Here is a 21,566-nt window from a genome sequence, read left to right on the forward strand (position 1 = left end):
TTTTCTCCTTTTCAATTACAAGTCAGACAGATCGGTTAAATCCTAGAGTAATCACCTGAGAGCTATATAATGAAGAGATCAGCCCAAAGCGCAAGACAAACAATTTAGCATGGTGTTAAGTCCGTGTCTCATAGAGTGAGAGATGTCTGTTAATATAGCTGCTATGATTTGCATTCATTCTGGCTGGGCTGCAACATCAGACAGCTATTTTTATTCTGAAGTTGTTTCCTAAATTACATAAAGCTTTCCCTCTCTGCATGGGATGTATTTAGGCTGTAATCGAAACTGTTGCCGAATTTGGAATGGCAGACTCTTCTCCTCTGTGACAGTGCACACAGCCTCACTTCTGCATTAGACAGTTATTTTATTATAATGAGAAAAAATAAATAAACAAACAAAAAAATCTGTTTTCTGCACCGAACCTGCCAGATGCATTGTGTAACAAGATCTATGTCAGTCCCATGTCTGTGCTTTAAGAATTCAGCTGAAGCTAAGACGTGGCTAGCCTAGATTAGCATTGAGGCTGGAAACAGAAAGAAACAGCAAGCTCTCCTAAAAACAGCCTAGAATTTCTTTTTGCCATCTAGTCTCCATTGCTGTCATAAATCAAGGGTGAGGCAGGCTAAACCCTGGATACATCACCAGTCTGTCCTTTCACATAGAAAGTGATCGCTAGATTCAGCAAACAGTGCAAAATTTGCATTGAACTGTCCGCTGCTCTCTCCATTTACTGTAATTCTTTGCAACCGGCCAGGGTTTTCAAATGTACTACAATTCTGCATTTCTATTAACTGCATCAATATAAGTTACACCATGCCACACACGAGTACTGGCAGGCTTGCACTGCTCTTTGCTCAATGCAATGGCAAATTGTTACTGTACAGTGCAAGTAATAGAAAGGTAGATGTTTTAGAGCACAACACAGTGCATGCCGCTTCCTATGTGAAAGGACAGGACAAGACTCACATTCACACATACAGCAAATTTAGAGTCACCAATAACATAACATGCATGTCTCGGGACTGCAGAAGTAAGCCAGCCAGCCAGCCTCTTCCATACAGTTCACTTTTCTTGTGTAATTCCATGATGCACACACAGTTACAGTATACTGCTTATGGACATGTTCAAAGGGGTCCAATGCAAACCTTTGTGGACACACAGACCCAAACAATGATATTTTTGCTCTTTACATAAATGCCAAATAATTTAGGAATTATGTGTCCTATAAACTAAGCCTAAGGTCCAAAGAATATTGAGTCACAAACAATGTCTGACACTGTTGTAGTTGATTATATGAACTTTTTTGCCTATCGCCATCATTGCTGCTTACCCCTGCACGTCCTAAACATCTAAGCTCATTCCAAGCATTAGTGGAGCTTTTTTCTGGTTAAACTGTTCCAGAGAGGTGAAGACCTTGCCATACACCTCTGCCACATGATAATGTGACAGCAAAGGTTATTAATGCAAGAGCATAGAGGTCATTAGCATCACTCCATGGTGTAGCATAAAATAATCACCTCCTGAGATCTGTCTCCTGTGACTGCTGTACAGTCTGTTCTCCCCCTGTGGTTATTCTCTACATGTGTAAGGTCAGTTAATGATGGTGGACAGAGATATCTGACCAGGGGAGCCACTCTGGCAGCTGATTATGCTCTGCGCCTGACACTTCTTAATCAGCCACGAGATGACAAGGCCGACACTGTTAAGGATTTTAAACATTGCCCGCTGCTCATCAAAGATTTTGCAGTGAGAGCAGGCTGACCATAAATTGGACAAAGCAGGTAGGTGTGAAACTCTGACTTGCCTACAACATTACTGCCTTTCATAAAGAAATGTTATTCCTGAATAATTTTCATGTAAAAAAATATAACTTAATTTTATGAACAGTAAAAGATGCACTGTAAGGAGGTTACAAAAATAAGTAACTATAATCAGTATGGATTACATGTTGAAATGTGTTATATATGTTATAAATGTGTTATAAATATGTTATATTAATGAGTACTGCACGAGTATATATTGATTATAGCTTTAAAATGCCAACAAATCTTTAAAATTATGGCATAAATAGAATGTTTGTAAGGTTTTATTTTATCCGTGCATGCTTAATGTACATTTTACTAACTTAATCACTCACTTTGGAATACATTTACCTCATTGTTTATTATACCTTAGTTAATATTAGCTTTTTTCATTAAGAAAATAGTCAATTAAAACTAGTGAGTATTTTGTCCAGTCTTCCTTCACTCACCCCAAGCCAGTCACAGATGGCCGGCCCTCTCTGAACCTAGTTCTGCTGGGGGTTTCTTCCTGTTAAAAGGACTTTTTCCTTTCCACTGTCGCCAAGTGCTTGCTCATAGGAGATCATCTAATTTTGGGGGTTAGCCACCTTAAGGCAACTGTTGTTGTGATTTGATGCCATCAAACTAAAAAGTGACTTGAAATTGATTAACAGCAACAAAAATAAATAAATATTTTTTAAAAAGAGGTTATTACATCACTTCCATGTAATTTTTATTCAGTAGCTGATGACATTTCAGAATAATTTTACCCATCCCTGGTCCATCTAAAAATGACAGTATAATGATTCAGTGTTATAATAGGTGGGCAAAACCGTGTGAAAGTGACCACCTGAAATACCAAATGACATCTGTACTGGACTATGGCAAAATTTACAGCGTATGGTCAACATTCAGTGGCAGCACAGGAAGTACTGCACCCTGCATGCAGCACGGTGGAGTGGCACTTTGTGACGACGGGTTTTCAAAGTTCACATAGAGACCTTTTTATCAACCATAACCACACTAACCTTTTCCCAGTCTTAAACAAGTACTTTACTTTTCAAAGCTGTAGGAAAAAGGAGGCAAAATGCACTCATATTTAAGGTAGGTACTGGCTAGAGAGCAGACATAGAAAAAAAAGGAAAGAAATGCAAAGGTTGGACATTGAAGGGTCGAATGCAATCACAGAAGACTCTCTGACACCGTTTCCTTCCAAATAATTCAGAATTAAATTTGCAGTTTGGTTAGTGATTTGTGCAGATTTTAACATAATTGCATGACAATACATCTCAAGTCATAACAAAGAAGTAATGAGACATACAGCCCAAACAATTACTTCCTACTGGGATCAAATAAGTCATGTGTCATGTATGACATATGACAATCACACCTTAAGTGTACTTTAACTGGCATTCAATTTTCCTTCAATAATACTGTATCTACTGGTTATATATTTTGTAGAGCATGATTATTTAAAAACAGAGGCCTCAAACATAAAGGGAGAAATATTGCTGCTACTGAATAGGACCAGGGATTACACAGTATCGCTACTTACACCACTTGACTTGAATAGATTTACCATCTTGGTCAAAAGTTTTAGCAGTGGCACAAAGTTTATTTTTCATGCTACTTGAGTTTTTAATTTAGATTATATTTTTACATCCATGTGAAGAAAAATTAAAAAAACTTCATACGTTTTAAAAAGTTTACTGGCAAATAAAAGTTTAGTGGCAGTGTGTTGCCACTGGCAAAACTTTTGGCCATGACTCTTTGGCCATCAGAAATCTGGATACACATGTAACCCCTATAGACATGGTTACTAGTATTTTCTTGTTTTTTACCTGGTGAATGAATGAATCACGTGATTTGAAGCAGGGCAGGATGTGTTTAGGTGAACGATCGGGTTGATATGAACCCCTTAAAATCAGCTGTATAATCTGATGATCTGATCACCTAAAACACTGATGAATTTGTGCTGTTTTATCAGTAAAGGTGTTGTTGTGAAGAAAGTTTGAGTGGCATTGGTGTATTGCCATTCATATTTTCATGTGTGTGGTCTGTGCACGAAGAGGGTGATTGAATCAAAGCAGACAAATTCACCAGATCTAACACCTAACTTCCTTTAAGCACCTTCAAGAAACCCAGAGAGGCGTGTTACCATCGGTGATGCTGTGAGGAGACCAAACAAAAGGAGACAGCAGTGACAGTTTAAGCATGGATGACAAACAAAGATACAAAAGAGAACATCATATCAGAACAATATATCACTACAGCTGATGTTTCTCCTTCACACAAATGGCATCTGAGTCATTTTTCTTTGAGATATGTGAACGATGTTTGCTGCCATCCATCATAAAAGGACATAACGGAGGTTGGGGAAGTCTGAGAGACTTGACACTCAAGGGAGCTCATTACTGGACCTATTAATCTGTTATTTGACCCCTGCGAGAGCATTCCCAATCTAAAAAGACCTATGCTTCCTTAATCCAAAGATAAAAACAAAACCTCTGCTGTGTCTCAGGGATCAAGACTCCAATTCAGACAACAAAGCAGAGAAATAACATCAATGCCTTAGATTGGCTTGTTCTCAATGTTGGATAAAAGCAAGTTGATACAGTTTTCTTCATCTAACTCAGCCCTTTGAAAATGAATTCCAAGCAAACGCTGAATTATTGATATTCAAGAGAAATCTTAATGTTGATGCTGAGCCACAGTGCAAATACAAAATGAAGCGGGAGGAACTAAGAGTATGAAAATCACTGTCCAGCAGACCTTTGTTATGACTGAGGAACTAACCACAGGAGTATTAAGCAGTGAGTGCTTTCCACTTTCCCTTTAAAGAAGAGTCCTCCTGCCATTCTGTGTATCACCCCTTCCTTCAGGGGTGGTTGTCTCCTTGTTAGTGGTCTGCTGTTGAGCTCAGCACTTTGCCAAGTCAAAAACAATGTCATGCCTTGGAGGCCTGTGTGTCTCTCTGTCCTTCTGTAAGGCTTCTGCAACACTCAATTAAATTTTCCTACATATAGCAGGCAATAGGCACAGGTATAACATAATTTGTATTTTTTGCAGCATTTTTTCAGAGACTTATTGCACTCACTCTAATAGTTCAGTTATTGCCATGGTAACTACTGTACTATCTTTATTTTTGTAGCCTATCATCAGGCCTGATTATGTGACACTTTTTACATTTATATCTGTCGTATATTCGTCTTTACCCAATATCCTTCTAATTTTGTATGCAAACTCTAAACTACGTAACTATTATGATAAGGCACTGACCAATAAAAGGCCAACACACTAAAACAAAATGTTTTGTGATTTGTATTTGCAGAAGCCAGGCTTGGCATCCATCTTTCCCTCCAACAGCCACAGTCAAACCTTTTACAAACCTTTCCAAATGTAATATAATCATTTTTAAAAATTACATTTGCAATAAGGAAGTGAATTAGCTGTTGAGAATTTAAAAAAAAATCCTCGTTCAAGCTGTAAACACATTTATTTCTGGTGTAAAGCTGAGCATTTTAACATGGGAAACTATAGACACCAAAACACTTTAAGAGTCACCCCCTATTGGCCATTTGAGGAACTGGCACTTTTCCACTGGCTTGTGTGCAACACATTCTTCTAGAATTAGGCTGCATGTCCTTGAACTCTTATTAAAGTATGCAAGTATACTATTATAATAAACCAAATTGTGGGATTTTTTTGGAAATAGTTTCACAGCTGTGCTACTGTTTGTGGGGTTTTATTATAATGATATTAGCACAAAAAAAAAAGCCTTTTGGAAATATGGTTTTATATGGTCTGCTAAGTTAGTTTATGCTTAAATTTATATATAATAAACAGAAGTAGAAGATGTTTGACCTGCCATCACATTTTAAAGCTCTGCCCTTTAGTGTAAGTTTTCAGTGTGCAGGGTGAACACTGTGAAAAAGCAAATGCCTAGATTAACCCAAACCATGATCTTTATCTAACACTCACAGAGCAGTTTTGATGGGTAAAACTACACAAATAACAAAGAAAACAAACTCTAACAGTACAGAAAGTTACCCACAGAACAGGCTGACAGTCTTGCGATTGACTCCATCACCACCACCCTGCCTTCCAATGTGGACTTTGTCAAACGGAAGCATTCGCCCTCTTCTTCCAGTATTACTTTATTTCATCCCTGCCGCCCAGGTGGAAAATAACGAAGTACAAATACTTTATTACTGTACTTGAGTAGAATTTTTGGGTAGTATTCTACTTCTTACATTTCCAAAACAGACTTTAGGTTCATCTATGGCATTTATACTTCAATTCAATTTTATTTATACAGCGCCAAATCACAACAACAGTCGCCCTAAGGTGCTTTACATTGTAAGGTAGACCCTACAATAATACATACAGAGAAAAGACCAACAATCATATGACCCACTATAAGCAAGCACTTTGGCGACAGTGGGAAGGAAAAACGCCCTTTTAACAGGAAGAGACCTCCGGCAGAACCAGGCTCAGGGAGGGGCGGGGCCATCTGCCTCGACTGGAGGTTACTTGGCTTTTGCTTGCAGGTTAAAGTGGGCTGGAATAACTGCTGGTCTGTAAGTTTTGATTGTAGTACTTATCCCAGCTACTGTATTTCATAGTAGAGAAAAGAGTGTGAGATAAATTAGTCAGAGATGGAGAAAGATGTAGGAAGACAGACATGACAGCAGAGGAAGAAGACAGAGAGAAGTTATATTTGAAGGTAAGCACTTTTCCGTGACGTTTGATAAACTGTCATAATTTTAATCAGGTATTGGATTTGTACAGGATGTGCTTTCACAAATTATGTATTTTCATTTTGTGAAACATCGTGCAAAAGAAATTAAGTTATAAATAACTTGCATGAAAATACTTGGTAACCTTGTCCAGGATAAACAGGTTAATGTGGTGAGTTCACAGTAAAGTTCTGTGTTGGACTGGTCTACAGCGACTGTGGTGCTCATGGTCAGATTTAGGTTACATCAAGTGTAGCAGAGATGAATTTGCATTTAAGCTGATGATAAAATGTTGTTTACTGTTTAGGTGTGGAGGCAAAGTCACCCTCAACCAAAAGAAAGTAGTTCTTTTTTATTCCCTTTTACTGCAAGTTTGTCTGTCGATAGACCTTCTCTCTGCTCGTTTTCTCCACAATGACAATGAGAGACAATGGGAGATGCTATGAACTTTTATCCTGAACCTTCAGTAAGAAAGTTTGACTGAAGAAAGGACTGAATGAAAGAAGTGAAATTAAAGTCTTTATGTCTGAGTCTTAAGCACACAAGAATCAATAATCATAATCATATGTCAATTATCAAAAGTACACGGAAACCGTGGATGAAACTCAAAACACTTTCTGACATCAGTTCCCATCATATTGGCTTTACTGCTGTGCTGATGGTATGAAAATGTTTCTATTTTTTGCCCAGCACAAATTTGTTTGAATCTTCCCAGAACTGTTGCCTTCAGACCAATCATTACAAAAGTTATAGTGTTGTTTTTTATTCTCATATTGACTGTGTATAAACTCAGCATCCATCCCTGAGGATGTCCAAAACTGATTGCCTCACACGACCATGTAAGGCCATAATCTGTGCTTATTGCCACACATTTAACAAGTTGCAAGTGGTAACCGTGTCCTTTTGAACTATGTGGCTCTCTCATCACTGTTTTCTGTATTTGTATTTTTATCTCTGTGATCTGTGGCAATATGCAGTGGCAATAGTCCACGTTCATGTTTTGAAGGTCGCAAAGGGTTCTGCGCTAGGTATCAGGTTAAGAAATGATGACACCATATAGACACACCATTTCAAACTGATTCTCACAGAAACTTCTGGCTTTGATTTCCCCCTCAGATGGCTTCAATGAAAAGGACAGTTATACATATTTCAAGGCCCAAGGCTTTACAAAGGGACTTAGGAATAAAGAGGTACGAACCTTTGAACTAAACAAAGGTCCATCACCCACATTTCATATCAGATGTGCTGCGTAGCCCTTGTAAAGACGTGGATGTGGAAGAATAGAAGAGAGGAACCAGCATGGCTGTGCAGACAGGTTGTCTGAGTGTTGTCTGTGTCTCCCATGACCCCCATCTTCCCTGTTCCTCCATCTAACCCCCCCAGCACTTGTTGGCTTGCACAGGTCTGCAGAAAAGCCTCCACAGCGTCGTCCATCTGTGGGCCTCTTTGAATCGGACCGGAGGCTCATAACAACAGGCAGTATCAGTTGCATTAAGTTGATTAAAGTGCTTGGCGGACTCGGGCACTTGTGCTCTCACAATGCTAGATGAAAGAGCAGCGTGGCGGCGGCCCCTCTCCTGGTTGTCAGAGAATCCGCCTTTGCTCTCAGCAGAGGTCAACAAAAGACCAAATAATACCAGAGTGAAAGCAATCGAAAGCTTCTTTGCCAAATGATCTCTAATTGGCCCTTTCTTCCTTGTGGATCAGTCGTATGATTTTGGTGGTGACTATTGACTTACCCACAATTCTACCTTTAAAAGCTTCTCTTGAAAGTGGACTACTTGAAAGAAGTGACCATTACCTAAACTACAATTGGGAGAGAAAAAAAATGGAGGGAAAAAAAAAAGAATTTCCACTGAATTGTATCCATCAAAAGCAACAGATAATTGAAGGCATTTATCAAATAGTAAAAAAATACACATGGCAAAGGTAGCAGACGAATTATAGTTTTAAGAAAAAGAACAGAATTTGATCAAGATCTGACAGTGCTTCAGTTTCATTTATGAGTGCCGCACGGTAATTTATTCCAATAATTACGATGCCAGATGCCATCCCCTCTTTAACCATCAAAACAAACTACAAGCTTTGTCCCTCCCGTGCAGCTGAAGAGGTGTCAGGTGAGGCAAGCTTTCCTTTTTATTACAGATACCATTTGAGGAACATGCCATATCCCACTTTTAGAAAGAAGTCAAGACAGAAGCTGACAGTATTGTTCTAGTATCAGTCTAGGAAAAAACAACAGGAAAAACAAACAAAAGCTTTGGCACTAAGGAGCTGTTCCAGGGACGATAACAAAAAAAACACACACAAAAAAAGCGAAGTGATCAATGCTGTTCTGGATTTTGATAACACAATGCTCATGACTGAGACAAATGATGGAAATTCTTAAGGAGAGAGGGCCTGCAATATGCCAAATATGCTCCAAATTAGCCTTCAAGAACAACTCTCAGTGTGTATATGGAAGCTGCGTGAGTAAATAAAGGGCCAGCATAAATTACCTTTGGATGTCAATCGTGATAGCAAACCCTGTTTTCTTTTTGTTATCGTGTCGCCTATTCGTCTCGCTGGCGGATGACATGAAATGAAAGTATTCTCTCTCTAGCACCAGCAACAGTACTCAGAGCGCTTTCTGACACTTGAAAACGCTACGGGTTCGTGAAACCACAGCTGGGCCCCTACTGATTGGCTTGCACGCAGGCTGCCACTAAACTTTCGCTGCTTGAGGAGTTGTCTGTGCCGGGACAGGTGGTGTTTATGCAGATGAATGAACACATTACTGTGTGCTCTTCCTTTTGGTTTAAACATTAGTGTTTCAAATGTGACAAATCAGATGTTCATCTCCTTCTATATGCAGCTATTGTGTATGCTGCTAGAAGACCTTTGTATATGAATTCCTCTCGGTGCACATCCATAAAGTACGGACAATGCATACAGACTGGGAATTCTCTTTGAATTTTTGCGTTCGTGATTGCACACCCTATGATAGCAACACTTTTTTCAGCTAGTACTTCACATACACAGGATATTACAGCCATGGTTTGGTATATTGCAATGGCTGTGCAGTATGAATATGTTTCTCAGACGCCATCTGAGTGAAGACTTAGCTGCTGGCTCTTAAAATGGGTATTGTGAACACCGTGCAATTATCTCCCTATTATCGCACATATGTTCTGTTATAATTGGGCCTCTCCCCTTGTCATTTCAGAGGAGTGAATCATTGACAGTGAATGGCAAACTCTAATGATATTACTACATTCAAGGCGTTGACTTGGCATTCATATTCCCTGGATGGTCCGTGTGTGCTGAAAACTCTAAAGGTCATTCAACGAAAAACACATCCATGTAGGTTTAAAAAAATATCTATTTAAGCGCTCTATGGGAGCAGCTAGAAACTACTGCTTATTATCTATTAATTTGCCAGCTAGTCTAAAGAAAATGTTAGTATAACAAAACGAACATTTCATCTGTCTCATTTTGTCACACATGTGTCCAAAAAATGCCAATATAAAAGATAATCTCATAAAATAAAACGTAATATATATATCCACATTGTCACAATTATTTCTGTGCGTTTTTGCTAAAGAATTTGAACACAGATGGTTAATCAATTATTGATTAAAGTGGTTCTGTTGCAGTTTCACTGGTAAATGGTGTCTTATGGAACCTCGTTTTTTTTTATTTATACCCACATATAAAATGTTGGTACCAAAGAACAGGCTTGGAAATAAATGTCCTGTAACATCAATTGGAGTTATAACGGGGTCTGGAATAAGAAAACTATTTTTTCCAAATATTGATATCTATTCAGAGTGTAAGAATAGATAAAAGTCCTGCTTGATGAGAAATAACAGATTAGACAGGACATTTATAGACTGAGGCCACGACTTTATGAAATGTTTGCTCCACTTGCTGCGAGCTGCTTTGTTTCTGCGACACTCTGTGCTGTGGGTGAGACACTAAAGTCCCTATTGTCTGAGTCAACTTGACCTGACCTAGCTGGTTAAGCTGAGGCATTGTGAACAGCAAATCGCTTCAACTAGGGGGGTAGCTGCTTTGTGTGACTATGGGGAGAATAACTATATAAAAAGCCCATAGCAATAGTTAATGCAGAGAAAGACCAGTTTTGTCTCTTGAAAAAAAGCTCTGTTTATTTCCAACTGCAGTGAGAAATATAACTATTGTTCTGTTGTACCATTCTGACTCCCTTGGTGATCTGATCCTTCCTTATCCATTTAGCAACACATTTAGCAACTCTGTGTGTGCGCATGCATATGTCCAAGTTTCTCACCACTCTGTGTGTATGAGATACAGGCATATGCCCGTGTGCATGTGTTAAAGTCATTCCACTTCTTGCAGGAGGAGATGCTTGTGAAATATCTAAAAACACAGAGCCAATCAACAGCTTGCATTCTGGCCCGAAGCCTGCAGCACTGAAGTGGTGAGAGGGCCAGACAGTGCTTAACACGAGCTCCTAATCACATCTCACCACTCGGCAGGCCCGTGCTTGCGCGTCACAGGTACTTCTCGTCACACCCAGTGCTGTTCTTAATGTCAATCTTCAGCAGGTTGATCTGGAGACCGCTTTAATTTAAAAATGTAATTAACTGTGGCATGACACAACCTCCGGCGAGTGCTCACTGCTTACTGTTGTGATTCCAAACAAAAACAAACAAAGCGATGGAATCGAGGATCACGGCATCATCCTCATTTTTCCGAACTGCAAAATGGCAACGCAGGGTCCTGCTTAGTTGGGGTTTCTCTAACTGTTACCCAACCAGCGCACACTTGTTTTTGAAAGTAGATCATCATGCACGCTTTATTCTATAGTGACAAACTCACAGCTTTTATAACAACAAATCTTGCCTTAAAGAATACTAAACCTTTATTAGCAGCAGTCGTGGCTGTGTGTCTTGACACATACACACCACAGCTGTGAAAACTATCAAAAGCTGAATTAACTGGTGGTTTTGTCCAGACCAGTCCAAACTTGTATGATTGTCTGAACTGGGCACAGCTCTTGTTTGTGGTCTCCCACTGAATACCGAGTGGGCACAGAAGGAGGGAAGCCTTTTTGTCCCCATAGGCCCACTGCCACCACCTCATTTCCTGCTGGACCTCTCTTCTAGACACCTTCCTTCCTCTAATTACCACAGTGTTAGTTGCATTTCCAGGAGCGGCAGCAGCAGCAGCAACCATTCTCTCCAACAGCACCTTATCCCTGCACTAAACCACGCTGCTAATTGTTCCATTACATCAACAATAACGCATCTCAAGAAGAACAAAAGATGAAAAAAAGAAGAAAAAAAAAACTGAGGTAGGGACTAACTTGACATGCTAATTTTCATTAACCCTGATCTTTCTGTTCTTTCATCATCCGCCCTCCTCCCCGTTGCCTTGCTGTTACAGGGTGGCGAAGCACTCAAATTATCCACAAGCGTTCCAGCTATCACTAATTATCCAAAGAGTTCCTCATTAGGCTATTTCAAATCCAACCTTAGATCAACACTTACTCAGACCTCAGGGATTCTTGATTCCCAGCAGCAGTTAAACAAACAATCAGTTCAAAGGATCAGGTATTCTACTTTAAGAGGGGGGGGAAAAGCCAAGGGTAAACAACTGCTCAATTGAAACGACTTCAGCAGACTTCTCTGGCATGCATGCCCCAATCCATATTTCATTTTGCTCAAAAATGTTCACTTTCTGTCTTAAATTGGGGTCATTAAGATATGAAAAGGTCTAAATGTAAGAACATTAGCTTAGCCCAGACAAAAGCTAGAGCTTTCAGCTGCCTCCGGTTACTGCTGCCATATCTTTGAGCCGCTACAATCAATATCTTATATTAAAAATGGATTACATTTGATTGCCCATATGTAAAATAATGAACTGACACATCGTTACCTGCAGTTTCCCTCCATTCTAAGGTGTTTTATATTATATCATCTTTCAGCTGACTATTTTGGCCATCCGGCCTATTGATATCACAAAACAGAAAGCAGTGAAAATGCTCTACAAACCCAGGGCATGAAGCACCAACTAATTGCACAAAATTAGCAAGTGTAATGGTGAATATTCAGCAACTAAGGAGTCAGATCATTTCCAAGAAGTTCGTCAAAAACGAAAATAATTCCAAACGCCAGCGTTAAATTGGTCCTAAATTTGTAAGATGCCAAGTGACATAAACCTAAATCTTAACATTTCTCTATAATCTGAAGGAGCAAACAGGCATTTACTGATCATATTAATATAAAGATAATCATAAGAGCTGCGGTTACAGTTTGGTTCTGATGTAACAAAATTGCAGGCCTAACTGCCTAGAGTCGTTTAACGTGATAGAGGTCAGAGGTCAGATTTTATTTCCGATAAAAATCACAAGAACTTTTTTTGTTATCTGTGCTGTTCTCTAAAAAAAAATCCTGGGTATTACAATATTCATATCTCACAAAACAATACGTTTTGACAGTCAAGTGACGTCAGAATTCATTACTTCAAGGTTTAAGGAACAGATTTTGTATATTACTGTTCTTTTTGTGAACTTCGCTAGGTTCAGGGGTCTCAAATAGGCAGTAAGTTAACAAAAGACAAGGAAATTGTCTTTCTTCTTTCTTATGAAAGTTTGTTAACCTCTCAGCTTTTAAAAAAAAAACACCTGAGAGGTTAAAATGAAAGGACCTCACAGAGGTTAAAACAAGTGGAAAGATAAAACTTTGTAGGTTTGGCGCCGTCACAAGGAGATGCAGGTACAGCTGTATACTGTAATGCTTCGATGGCAGGTGCAAAGTCTGAACAGATATTAGATTTTCCATTTGTGTCTCATACTAGATGGATACTTTATACCCACAAGGGCAAATAGACAACTCAAGAAGGATGTTCTGGAAAATGTGTTTTCCAAGTACAATGTTACATTGTCCTTTGTTTCCCCTTAAAGAGGAAGACAAAAACAGCAGTAACCATATGTTCCTTAGAGACTTACTACTACTTTAACCAATCACAGTCCTAATGTGCAGTAATTCTTATTGCTTCTCAGCCACCATCCTCCTGAGCAAACTCCCTTAATGTCAGAGCTGTGCTCTGTGAAACACCACCAGAATTTCAGTCTGTCACTTAAAATATAATGCCGTCAGATCTGTTACTTTAACCTTGAAGCAATTAGCTGTTGCTGAGCCGTAATGAATCCTGACATCGCTCCGCTGTGATGAAACCCCTAATTGCTCTGTAAAAATTGAAGCTTTTGACATCACTGCTGACAGACTTTTTTCTTCCTGGTTGTGCGGTCGCATGTGACGGCGCCTGGTTGAAACTTGAAAGGTAGCGGAGCTTCTCTGCCATCAGCTGTCCTGTCACTTGACAAAAAGAGAGAGGGAAACTGGCTGGATTTGCTGAAATGATGAGGCCATTTAAACTATGATATGTCGCAGCTATACGGCATCATTCAGACGGGACTGTTGCAGATGTCCATGCTAGTCTAGGCTGAGCTGTGAGGTGGGTGTTTGTAAGGATGATGAGTGGATGGCTTACCCTGTCAACAAGTCTGCTCACCAGATACTCACTGCTCTTAACAACCAAACTTAGTATTATTTTCTGTTTGAAAAAAACCTAAGGCACATAAAGAATAATAATAATAATAATTCAATAACAAATATTTTGCATCACTAATTTCTTATATCAACACAGAAGAACTATAAAGGTAAAAAAAAATGGCCACTCTCTGTATCTCATCTTTCAGCTGCACAGAGTCCTACACACTGCATGAATACAGTGTATTAAACTCACAAATATATATAAACGCTTAAGAAAATAATTAAGTTGTTAATTGATGCTGAAATAAAATGGATTTTTATTCATTTTATGCAAAACTTTTCTGAAAGTAGGTGCATTTTCAATCATCCCTAGAATGTCAAATATTCATAACTAGAGCAGTAAAAAGCAGTTAAGGAACTTTTTTTTCTATGTTTTATTAAATTATTTAATGCATACTGGTCGAGTAGGTTTAAACTTTACAATCAGCTCGACTGACTAGCACAACCTTGTGTAAAACTAAATGACACCTGTAGATATTTTAGCCTATAAATTAATACTCACATATTTGCTAAATAATACTACAGTACTGGGAGAGTCTTTGGCTTTTCAAATTACTTAAAGAAGTTGTACTCAAATATAAGCATTTTGCTGATCAGTGGATAAAGCCACTAGCTGACCATCTTTCTGTATGTGTGTGTGTGTGTGTGCGCGCGCGTGTGCACGCTTTGGACTAAAAATCCATTTATAAGCACCACCAACTTGATGCATGCACGCCTCTGAATAGCACAGCGCCTGACCCGCAGTGAGTCCCAATGATGCATTTTTCTAACTGAAGCTATTATTTACACCTTTTGAATGTGATTCTCCTGGAGGCTCTTAAATAATGAAAAATGTTTTACTTCTAACAAAACAGAAACTGTTGGTGATAATGTGGCCTACAAGATGCAAGATGTGACCTGCGTAAGAGATCTTAGCCATCAATTCTTCTTTTTTTCTTCTTTTTTTTTGGAAGAAGGCGGGGCTGGGGGGGGGGGGGGGTTAAATTTGTGTTTAGTGAGTGATGTAGGAGCTGTGATAATGAGAGGCCAAGGAGAGCAAGTGTTACCTCATTATTGTAATGAAAAAGATATCCCACCATTACATCAGTTGGAAAAAGTGGCAATTAAAGTGCCCAACGAGGTTCCTTGAGGCAAGAAGAAGACGAAAACGACTCTCTAAAGCCCATCTGTTCTGGATAATATGCGCCATGTAAAAGAAAGGCCTAATCCTCTTTATTCAAGTCTGCTGCCCTTTTTTTTCCACCAGTGATTGTGTTTCCTCAAGTATTGCTCATCTTCGCCCAAAAGTCCGTTGTTTGGCCTCACAAGCGAATTCACGGTCTAAATAACAATATTAGCCTATATTTTTTTTCGCCATCTAACAGTTTTGAGAGACATTTAATTTATATTTAATCGGCAGATAAGTATTCTTGCATTTACCACAGATTCTACAACAAAAAAACTAATAATGCTTTAAACTGGAGCAACTGTTAAAATAAAAAAATACAAAAATCTGATTAAAGCAGTGCCAAGAAATTACCGATGGTATAAGATAGTCGGAGGCTATTAATTCTGCGTTGCTGTATGGCTTAGCTTATTATTAATGAATTGGAAACAGCCCCCACAACCGCCGACACCCCCAACCCTCCCACCCGCAGAGTGCAATAAATAAATAATGCTGTTGAAGTCATGCATATGAACAACATGCGTCGGCACTATACCGCAGTAATGGGAAAAAGCTGCAGGGTCAATACAGTGGGCTAATATTTTTCCGCGTTGGTGATACAGGCTAAAGTTGTTTTCGCAATCATTGCTTACAAGGCCGAGAAGGGAGTGATTTATCCTCCAACAGTCTGCTCTCCAAAACGCTTCTTCTGCGGCCTGATGCGATTTCACTCCAAAATCCACAGACCCCGAGTTTTGATGAAAGCGGAAACTGTGTTTAGTCGAATTACAGTGCACAAGAAGCGCGCAGCGACTGCACCCCGAACACTCGAGTCCATAATAATCCCGGCCCTGTCTCAGAAATTTGATTAAAATGGGAAAACACGAATTTAATTGGTCGAGTAAGTCCTTTAGCGTGCAGCCGTGCACGCCGAAGGTGAAACCAGCAGGACTGTTTTTCCTCTAAATGGCTGAGAGAGGTGTCCACAGAGTGAATGACAGGCAGATGGCTTAAATAGGCAACATTAACATGTGCTCAAAGTATTAAGGAACGGCTAAACTTAAGCCTGTGTTTACGGCTTCCACTGGCAAGGTGACAAAGCTGACTTATGTGCGAGTCCGTGCATTAGATGGTGTGTGTGTGTGTGTGTGTGTGTGTGTGTGTGTGTGTGTGTGTGTGTGTGTGTGTGTGTGTGTGCGTGCGTGCGTGCGCGCGCGCGCGAGGAGGGAGATTGAGAGCGCTTTTCTTAGAAGACAGGAATATAATATGCGAGAACTGGCATTTAAATGCTGGAATGTTGTGGCTACTTCTTTCAAAACGAGAATGGAATTATCAGAAACAAAATGTGTAAAAAAAATATGTTTTATCTCTAACTAAAAATATATATATAAGAAAAATAATATATAGGCTATGGTTGCTGAAGGTTTGCATGCACTCCAGCAGCAAAGGTCAATTTGGCCCAGATAAGTAACCCAAACAAACGGGCCCCGAGGCGTTAATTCACACCAAGCGCCCCCTCGCCATATTCTCCAGAGTGCGCGCTTAGATGAAGCTAAATAAAATCAAAGTATTCCGTTAACATTTCATTTCAGAGCCGCGTTGAACATCTTCAGGTTTGCTCCTGCAGCAGCTTCTATTAGCGCAGCACAGACACATTCAGAGAAACGGGAAGGGTGTAAAAAACAGAAAAAGAAAAAAAAAAATCACGGCTCCCTACCGTAAAAACATTCTAAGATTATTTTTTACTCAGTGCTGATGCATAACGTTGCAGATGATTTAAGACTGATGCAAAACTTCCAATGACACCGATTCTGCTCTGGGGTCACTGGAGATTATTTTCCCACAAAACCTCAAGAAAGTAAGTTCACTAGCGGCTATTGGTTATTGAGAATGTGCAGATTATCGGCAGTTTTTTCTTCTTCTTCTTTTTTTTTTCTTGCAGGCTTCTTGTCCTGATCCTGCTGCACTGATCGTTCACGCTGAGAAATTCAGGCTTATTGTCTGCTGTTCTCCCAGGGAACAGCTGCTAAGCCAAGGCCACATTCCCAGTATACCCAACTCATCAAAACCATTCATCTCACCACCAATCAGCTGCTGCGCATCCATATGCATATGTGCTGGTAAACACAAATATAAAGGGCTGGAAACTGACCTCCAGTCGGTGATCACCGGTTCTGTGTCTCCCAATTTAAAGACCATATGCTCCTGTAACAAATTATTTACCTTTAAATTAAGTCAGGCTAAAAAGTGATTAAATTCTGCTGGTTATCCACCGCTATAATGAGGTAGGTTAAAATATTAATGCGCGCGGTCGATTATTGTGAAAAAGCGCACATGAAAACTTTTTTTATATCTGTTCTTTCGCAGATTAATGTAATTTCTGGGATTATCAGTCAAAAAATAGAAGGAAATTTTAAACAACTTCTGTAATCTGTTGCTATTTTAAATGTGCTTTATGAATAAAATTGGACTCCGGCTTTTGCATCTTCTTGAATGAAGGTTTGCGTTTAAAAGGAAATTAATTTGGACTCGAGTTTGAATTAAAGCTTCTACAATTCAATCAGTATCATTACTTCTTTATTCATTCAGTTCTTCTCCATCTAATAAACTTTATAAGTTTATTTGCTAATGTAAGTGTATTTGTACAAAAGACAAACAAACAAACAATCAGACATGAGCAGTCCTCGCGGTGTGTCTGGGCCCGGACAGAAAGTCTTTAGGACTGGACTTAGGCTATTCGGGCCTATATTAAATACCTCCTTTACTTCTGTAAAATGTCTTTAAATGTGTCTTTTTGGGGGGTCGGGTAGAGAGAGAAAGTCCTGCAATGTGGTTCCGATGCAGTTACTCACATCACGTGTTCAACCAGGTTTCTGGTCAGCGTCTTAATTTTGCGTTTTACCGCGGGTGCGGCGTGCCGGGCATGGGGTTAGACATGGGGTTTAGTGCCGGTTGCCCCCCCGGCCCAAGGCCATGAATGAGCACCCTCGGGACAAGAGGTCTCTGGAGGCTGGGATGCGGCGAGGAAGGAGTCCGGTACATACTGCTGTACATGGCTGCGGCCGCCGCGGCTGCCGTCGTGCTGTCCACGGTGCCCAGCAGGCTCGGGTGGTAGAAATAGGGCGACGGGAACATTCTCTGTAAGGCCGAGTAGTTTCCTGCTTCAGCCAGGAGCTCTAATCCGACCGCCGTTTGCCTCTTCCACTTCGTCCTGGAAATCAAAATACAACAGATGAATTATTTAATCACTTCGCTCTCTTGCTGATTTCCCAAACGCCCCTTTAATCGGTATGCAGAGGCCTAATTATTGCGGGCACGAATATATGGTTATGGTTTAATTAGGCAAAAGAGAGAAGGAGATGGGGGGAAATACACTTCAGTCCAAACTTAGCTAAACCTACTTTTCTCACACCTGTACAAAATATAATGCACGCACATTCTTTCAATTTCAGATCAAGTTTTACTGTGAAGGGTAGCGGGATAAAATGTAAAGGGCCTTGTAGTGAGATTATTTTAGAAACTCTGAAAGACTGGAGGAGTAAGAAGCACAAGTTCCATATTTATAGCGCAGGAAAAATATAAATCAGGACACTTCCAGTAATTAAACAAATGCACCAATTTATTATTGCTGAAATAATTTATGTAATAAGACTTAATGAATATTACAAAACTGAATATAAAAAAGACAAATAATATATTTTCATATGATCTACAATGTCCGAAATTACATACACTTCCTTATTTTACACATCATCTCCTGATCAACGTGTCATCATGTCAGCCTCACATTTGTCCACAAATACTCAGAAAATAAAACTTGCTTATTTTTCTATTTGTCTGTTTTTATACGGAATAAAAATGAAACATGATCAAAATCTATTTTTTTTCCAGAACGACAATTAAATCAATTAAAATACGAGATTCTTTTGTGGTGTAATTTATTTTCTCCCTCCACGTGGATTAGAAATGTTAAGATCACGCAGCGCAAAAATATAACCAACGCAGATCTTTGTAAGTGGCTGAAAAACACTTTTAAAAAAATAAAAGTATCAATTAATAAGTCAGATTGATTTTGATAAGTGCTTGCAAACCCGATCTTTAGATTTAAATACCCAGTGTTGGCCGATATAACAGCTGTATTCATTTGTTTTACAGAGCCAAAAGGGGTTCTTGCTCCCCAGTTTGACCTCGTCTCGCTCGTTGTGTCTGCAGCAGTTATTAAAAATGATGGCCGCTTACCGTCTGTTTTGGTACCAGGTCTTGACTTGTGTGTCTGTCAGGTTGAGAGCCGCGGCCAGGTCCATGCGGTCCTGCACGCTGAGGTATTTTTGTCGCTCAAAGCTCCTCTCAAGCTGGTTGAGCTGGTGGTCGGTAAAGGCTGTCCGTGCTTTGCGAGGTTTTTTCGTGCGCACCGGCGGACTGTCTCTGCTACTGGAGATTTCCCGGTCACCCTCTTCTTTAGTCCCTATAGGCGCAGAGCAAGGCGGATGAATTGTGGTTAACCATAAAAGGCCTGCTGGAAATTTTCTTCACACACCAACGTTTTTTAAGTCTTCCTCCCAACACCGACACTCGAATAATAACCTCGCAGAGGCGTGCGTGCGTCACCTCCACTCAAACTTTGACCAACTTTGTACAAATACTTCCTTCAGCCACACGTGGGGCAAGACAACAGCAATAAAAGAAACGTCTGCATTTGATACCTGAAGATTTCTTTTTTCTATCATAAAACGAGAAATCAATATATCAATCCATCTCTATTTGTAGTTGTGTTTCAGTGCTCCATAATCCCCCCTCCAGGAAGAACAATAATCTCTCTAATTGACCCACTAGGGAGGCCCCGCGCACGGGGAGAATCACCAGGCATACATCTGTTTTCACATCTATTAGACTAATAAAGGAAGCTGGAACTAAGACAACGAGCGCTATTATTATTATCATTATTATTATTATTATTATTATTATTATTATTATTATTATTATTATTATTATTACCATCATCATTATTATTCTTATTATTATTATTGAGTCCCTGGCTCATCCTGAACTCTACTGTATTGAAAATGTGAATTTAACAAGCCTGCTAGTATGACGAGCTCTTACCCTTGCATTTCATTTCGATCTGAATGTCGTCTCTTTTGTCCAACTTGCTTCTGTTCTCGTCTTCTTCCAGCTTGGGCCTGAAGCCGTCCGGAGCCGTGGCACTTTCTGGTTTTGGTGTGTGATGGGGTGAGGATACACTGGTGCTGTAAGGTGCGCAGGCAGCCAGGGGTTTGCTGTCGCCTAAAATGTCTTTGATTAAAAAGGAGGAGGTGGCAGTCCTCGGGGCGCAGCCGGCCCCGGCGAGCGGCTGCTGCTGCTGCTGCTGAGGCGACAGCGGCAAACTCTGCGGCTGGTTGTGGTGATGGTGGTGATGCTGAAGGCTGTCCTGGACCAGATGCGGATCGGCGGCGTGCTCCATGGTGACCGAGATGGGGGACGAGGGAGCGGTTCCCACAGTGTCTATCTCCGAGCATGGCGACGGGGTCGCCTGGCTCCTGAAATCCGCTGTCCTGCTGTCGAGCCGAAAATCTCCGTTCATTAGCACAGGGTTACCAGAGTTAGACGCGCTGGATAAAATAGTGTCTATCCCAAAACTCGACCCGCTGGATCCTTCCATATTAAGAAAGGACGGATGAAGTCTTCATAACAACAGCGAGATGCTTCTCCTCCGGCGCAAATCACAAGAAAGTCAGCGAAATTAACTCGGAGTTAGAAAAAAAATAATTAAATAAATGAAATCAATTTTTTTAAAAGAGCTGAGAAATAAACCCCGGAGAGAGACAAAATCCACGTTTACAGGCGGCTCACACAGCTTATGGTCCACGAAGTTACATTCAGTGAAAATGCGAAAAAGCAAAGTGTGGGTCTGCGTAGTCCACGTCCCTTTTTGTGTTTGGATATTGAACTTTGTGTTAAAAGTTGAGGCGTATAGAGAGATATACATAGGGCTGACTCCTCGACATCAGGCTCCCCCTTTTTGCTGCTAATCGCTTCAGTGTAGCTCTACAATGACTTCCTATACTGACGTCACGGCCCACGGCGAGGGGGAATTAATATTTTCTCCTTTATAATAAACACTCGACGCCTTTTTCTCTCTCCCCCTCCACTTCCCCACCCACCTTCCTCCTCTCCCATTGGTTCGCGTCCTGACCGGCTCGGGCACCTCACCAATCAGCGAGTTGTTTCTTTATCTAGGTAGTTCAATCCAACCATTGCACCGAGTTTAGTGCAGGTCTTTAAAAAAAAAAAGGGGGAGGAAAAAAAAAACACGCGTGTGCTTTAA

At 40.2% G+C, this 21,566-nt stretch overlaps 1 protein-coding gene across 1 annotated transcript; it reads right to left on the bottom strand.

Moving 5' to 3' along the window:
• Nucleotides 1–17,796: 17,796 nt before the first annotated feature.
• barhl2 (BarH-like homeobox 2) lies at nt 17,797–21,339 on the bottom strand. The gene is made up of 3 exons (XM_085449339.1): nt 20,345–21,339; nt 19,481–19,706; nt 17,797–18,452 (listed from the first exon to the last, which is right to left on the bottom strand). The coding sequence occupies exons 1-3, from the start codon at nt 20,898–20,900 to the stop codon at nt 18,140–18,142; spliced, it is 1,095 nt and encodes a 364-aa protein (XP_085305465.1). The 5' UTR covers nt 20,901–21,339; the 3' UTR covers nt 17,797–18,139.
• Between the last annotated feature and the right edge of the window lie 227 nt (nt 21,340–21,566).

This window comes from Copadichromis virginalis, linkage group LG23, assembly GCF_057382275.1.
Source record: "Copadichromis virginalis isolate Kocher_CV1m ecotype Utaka linkage group LG23, C_Virginalis_male_GT1.1, whole genome shotgun sequence".
NCBI lineage: Eukaryota > Metazoa > Chordata > Actinopteri > Cichliformes > Cichlidae > Copadichromis > Copadichromis virginalis.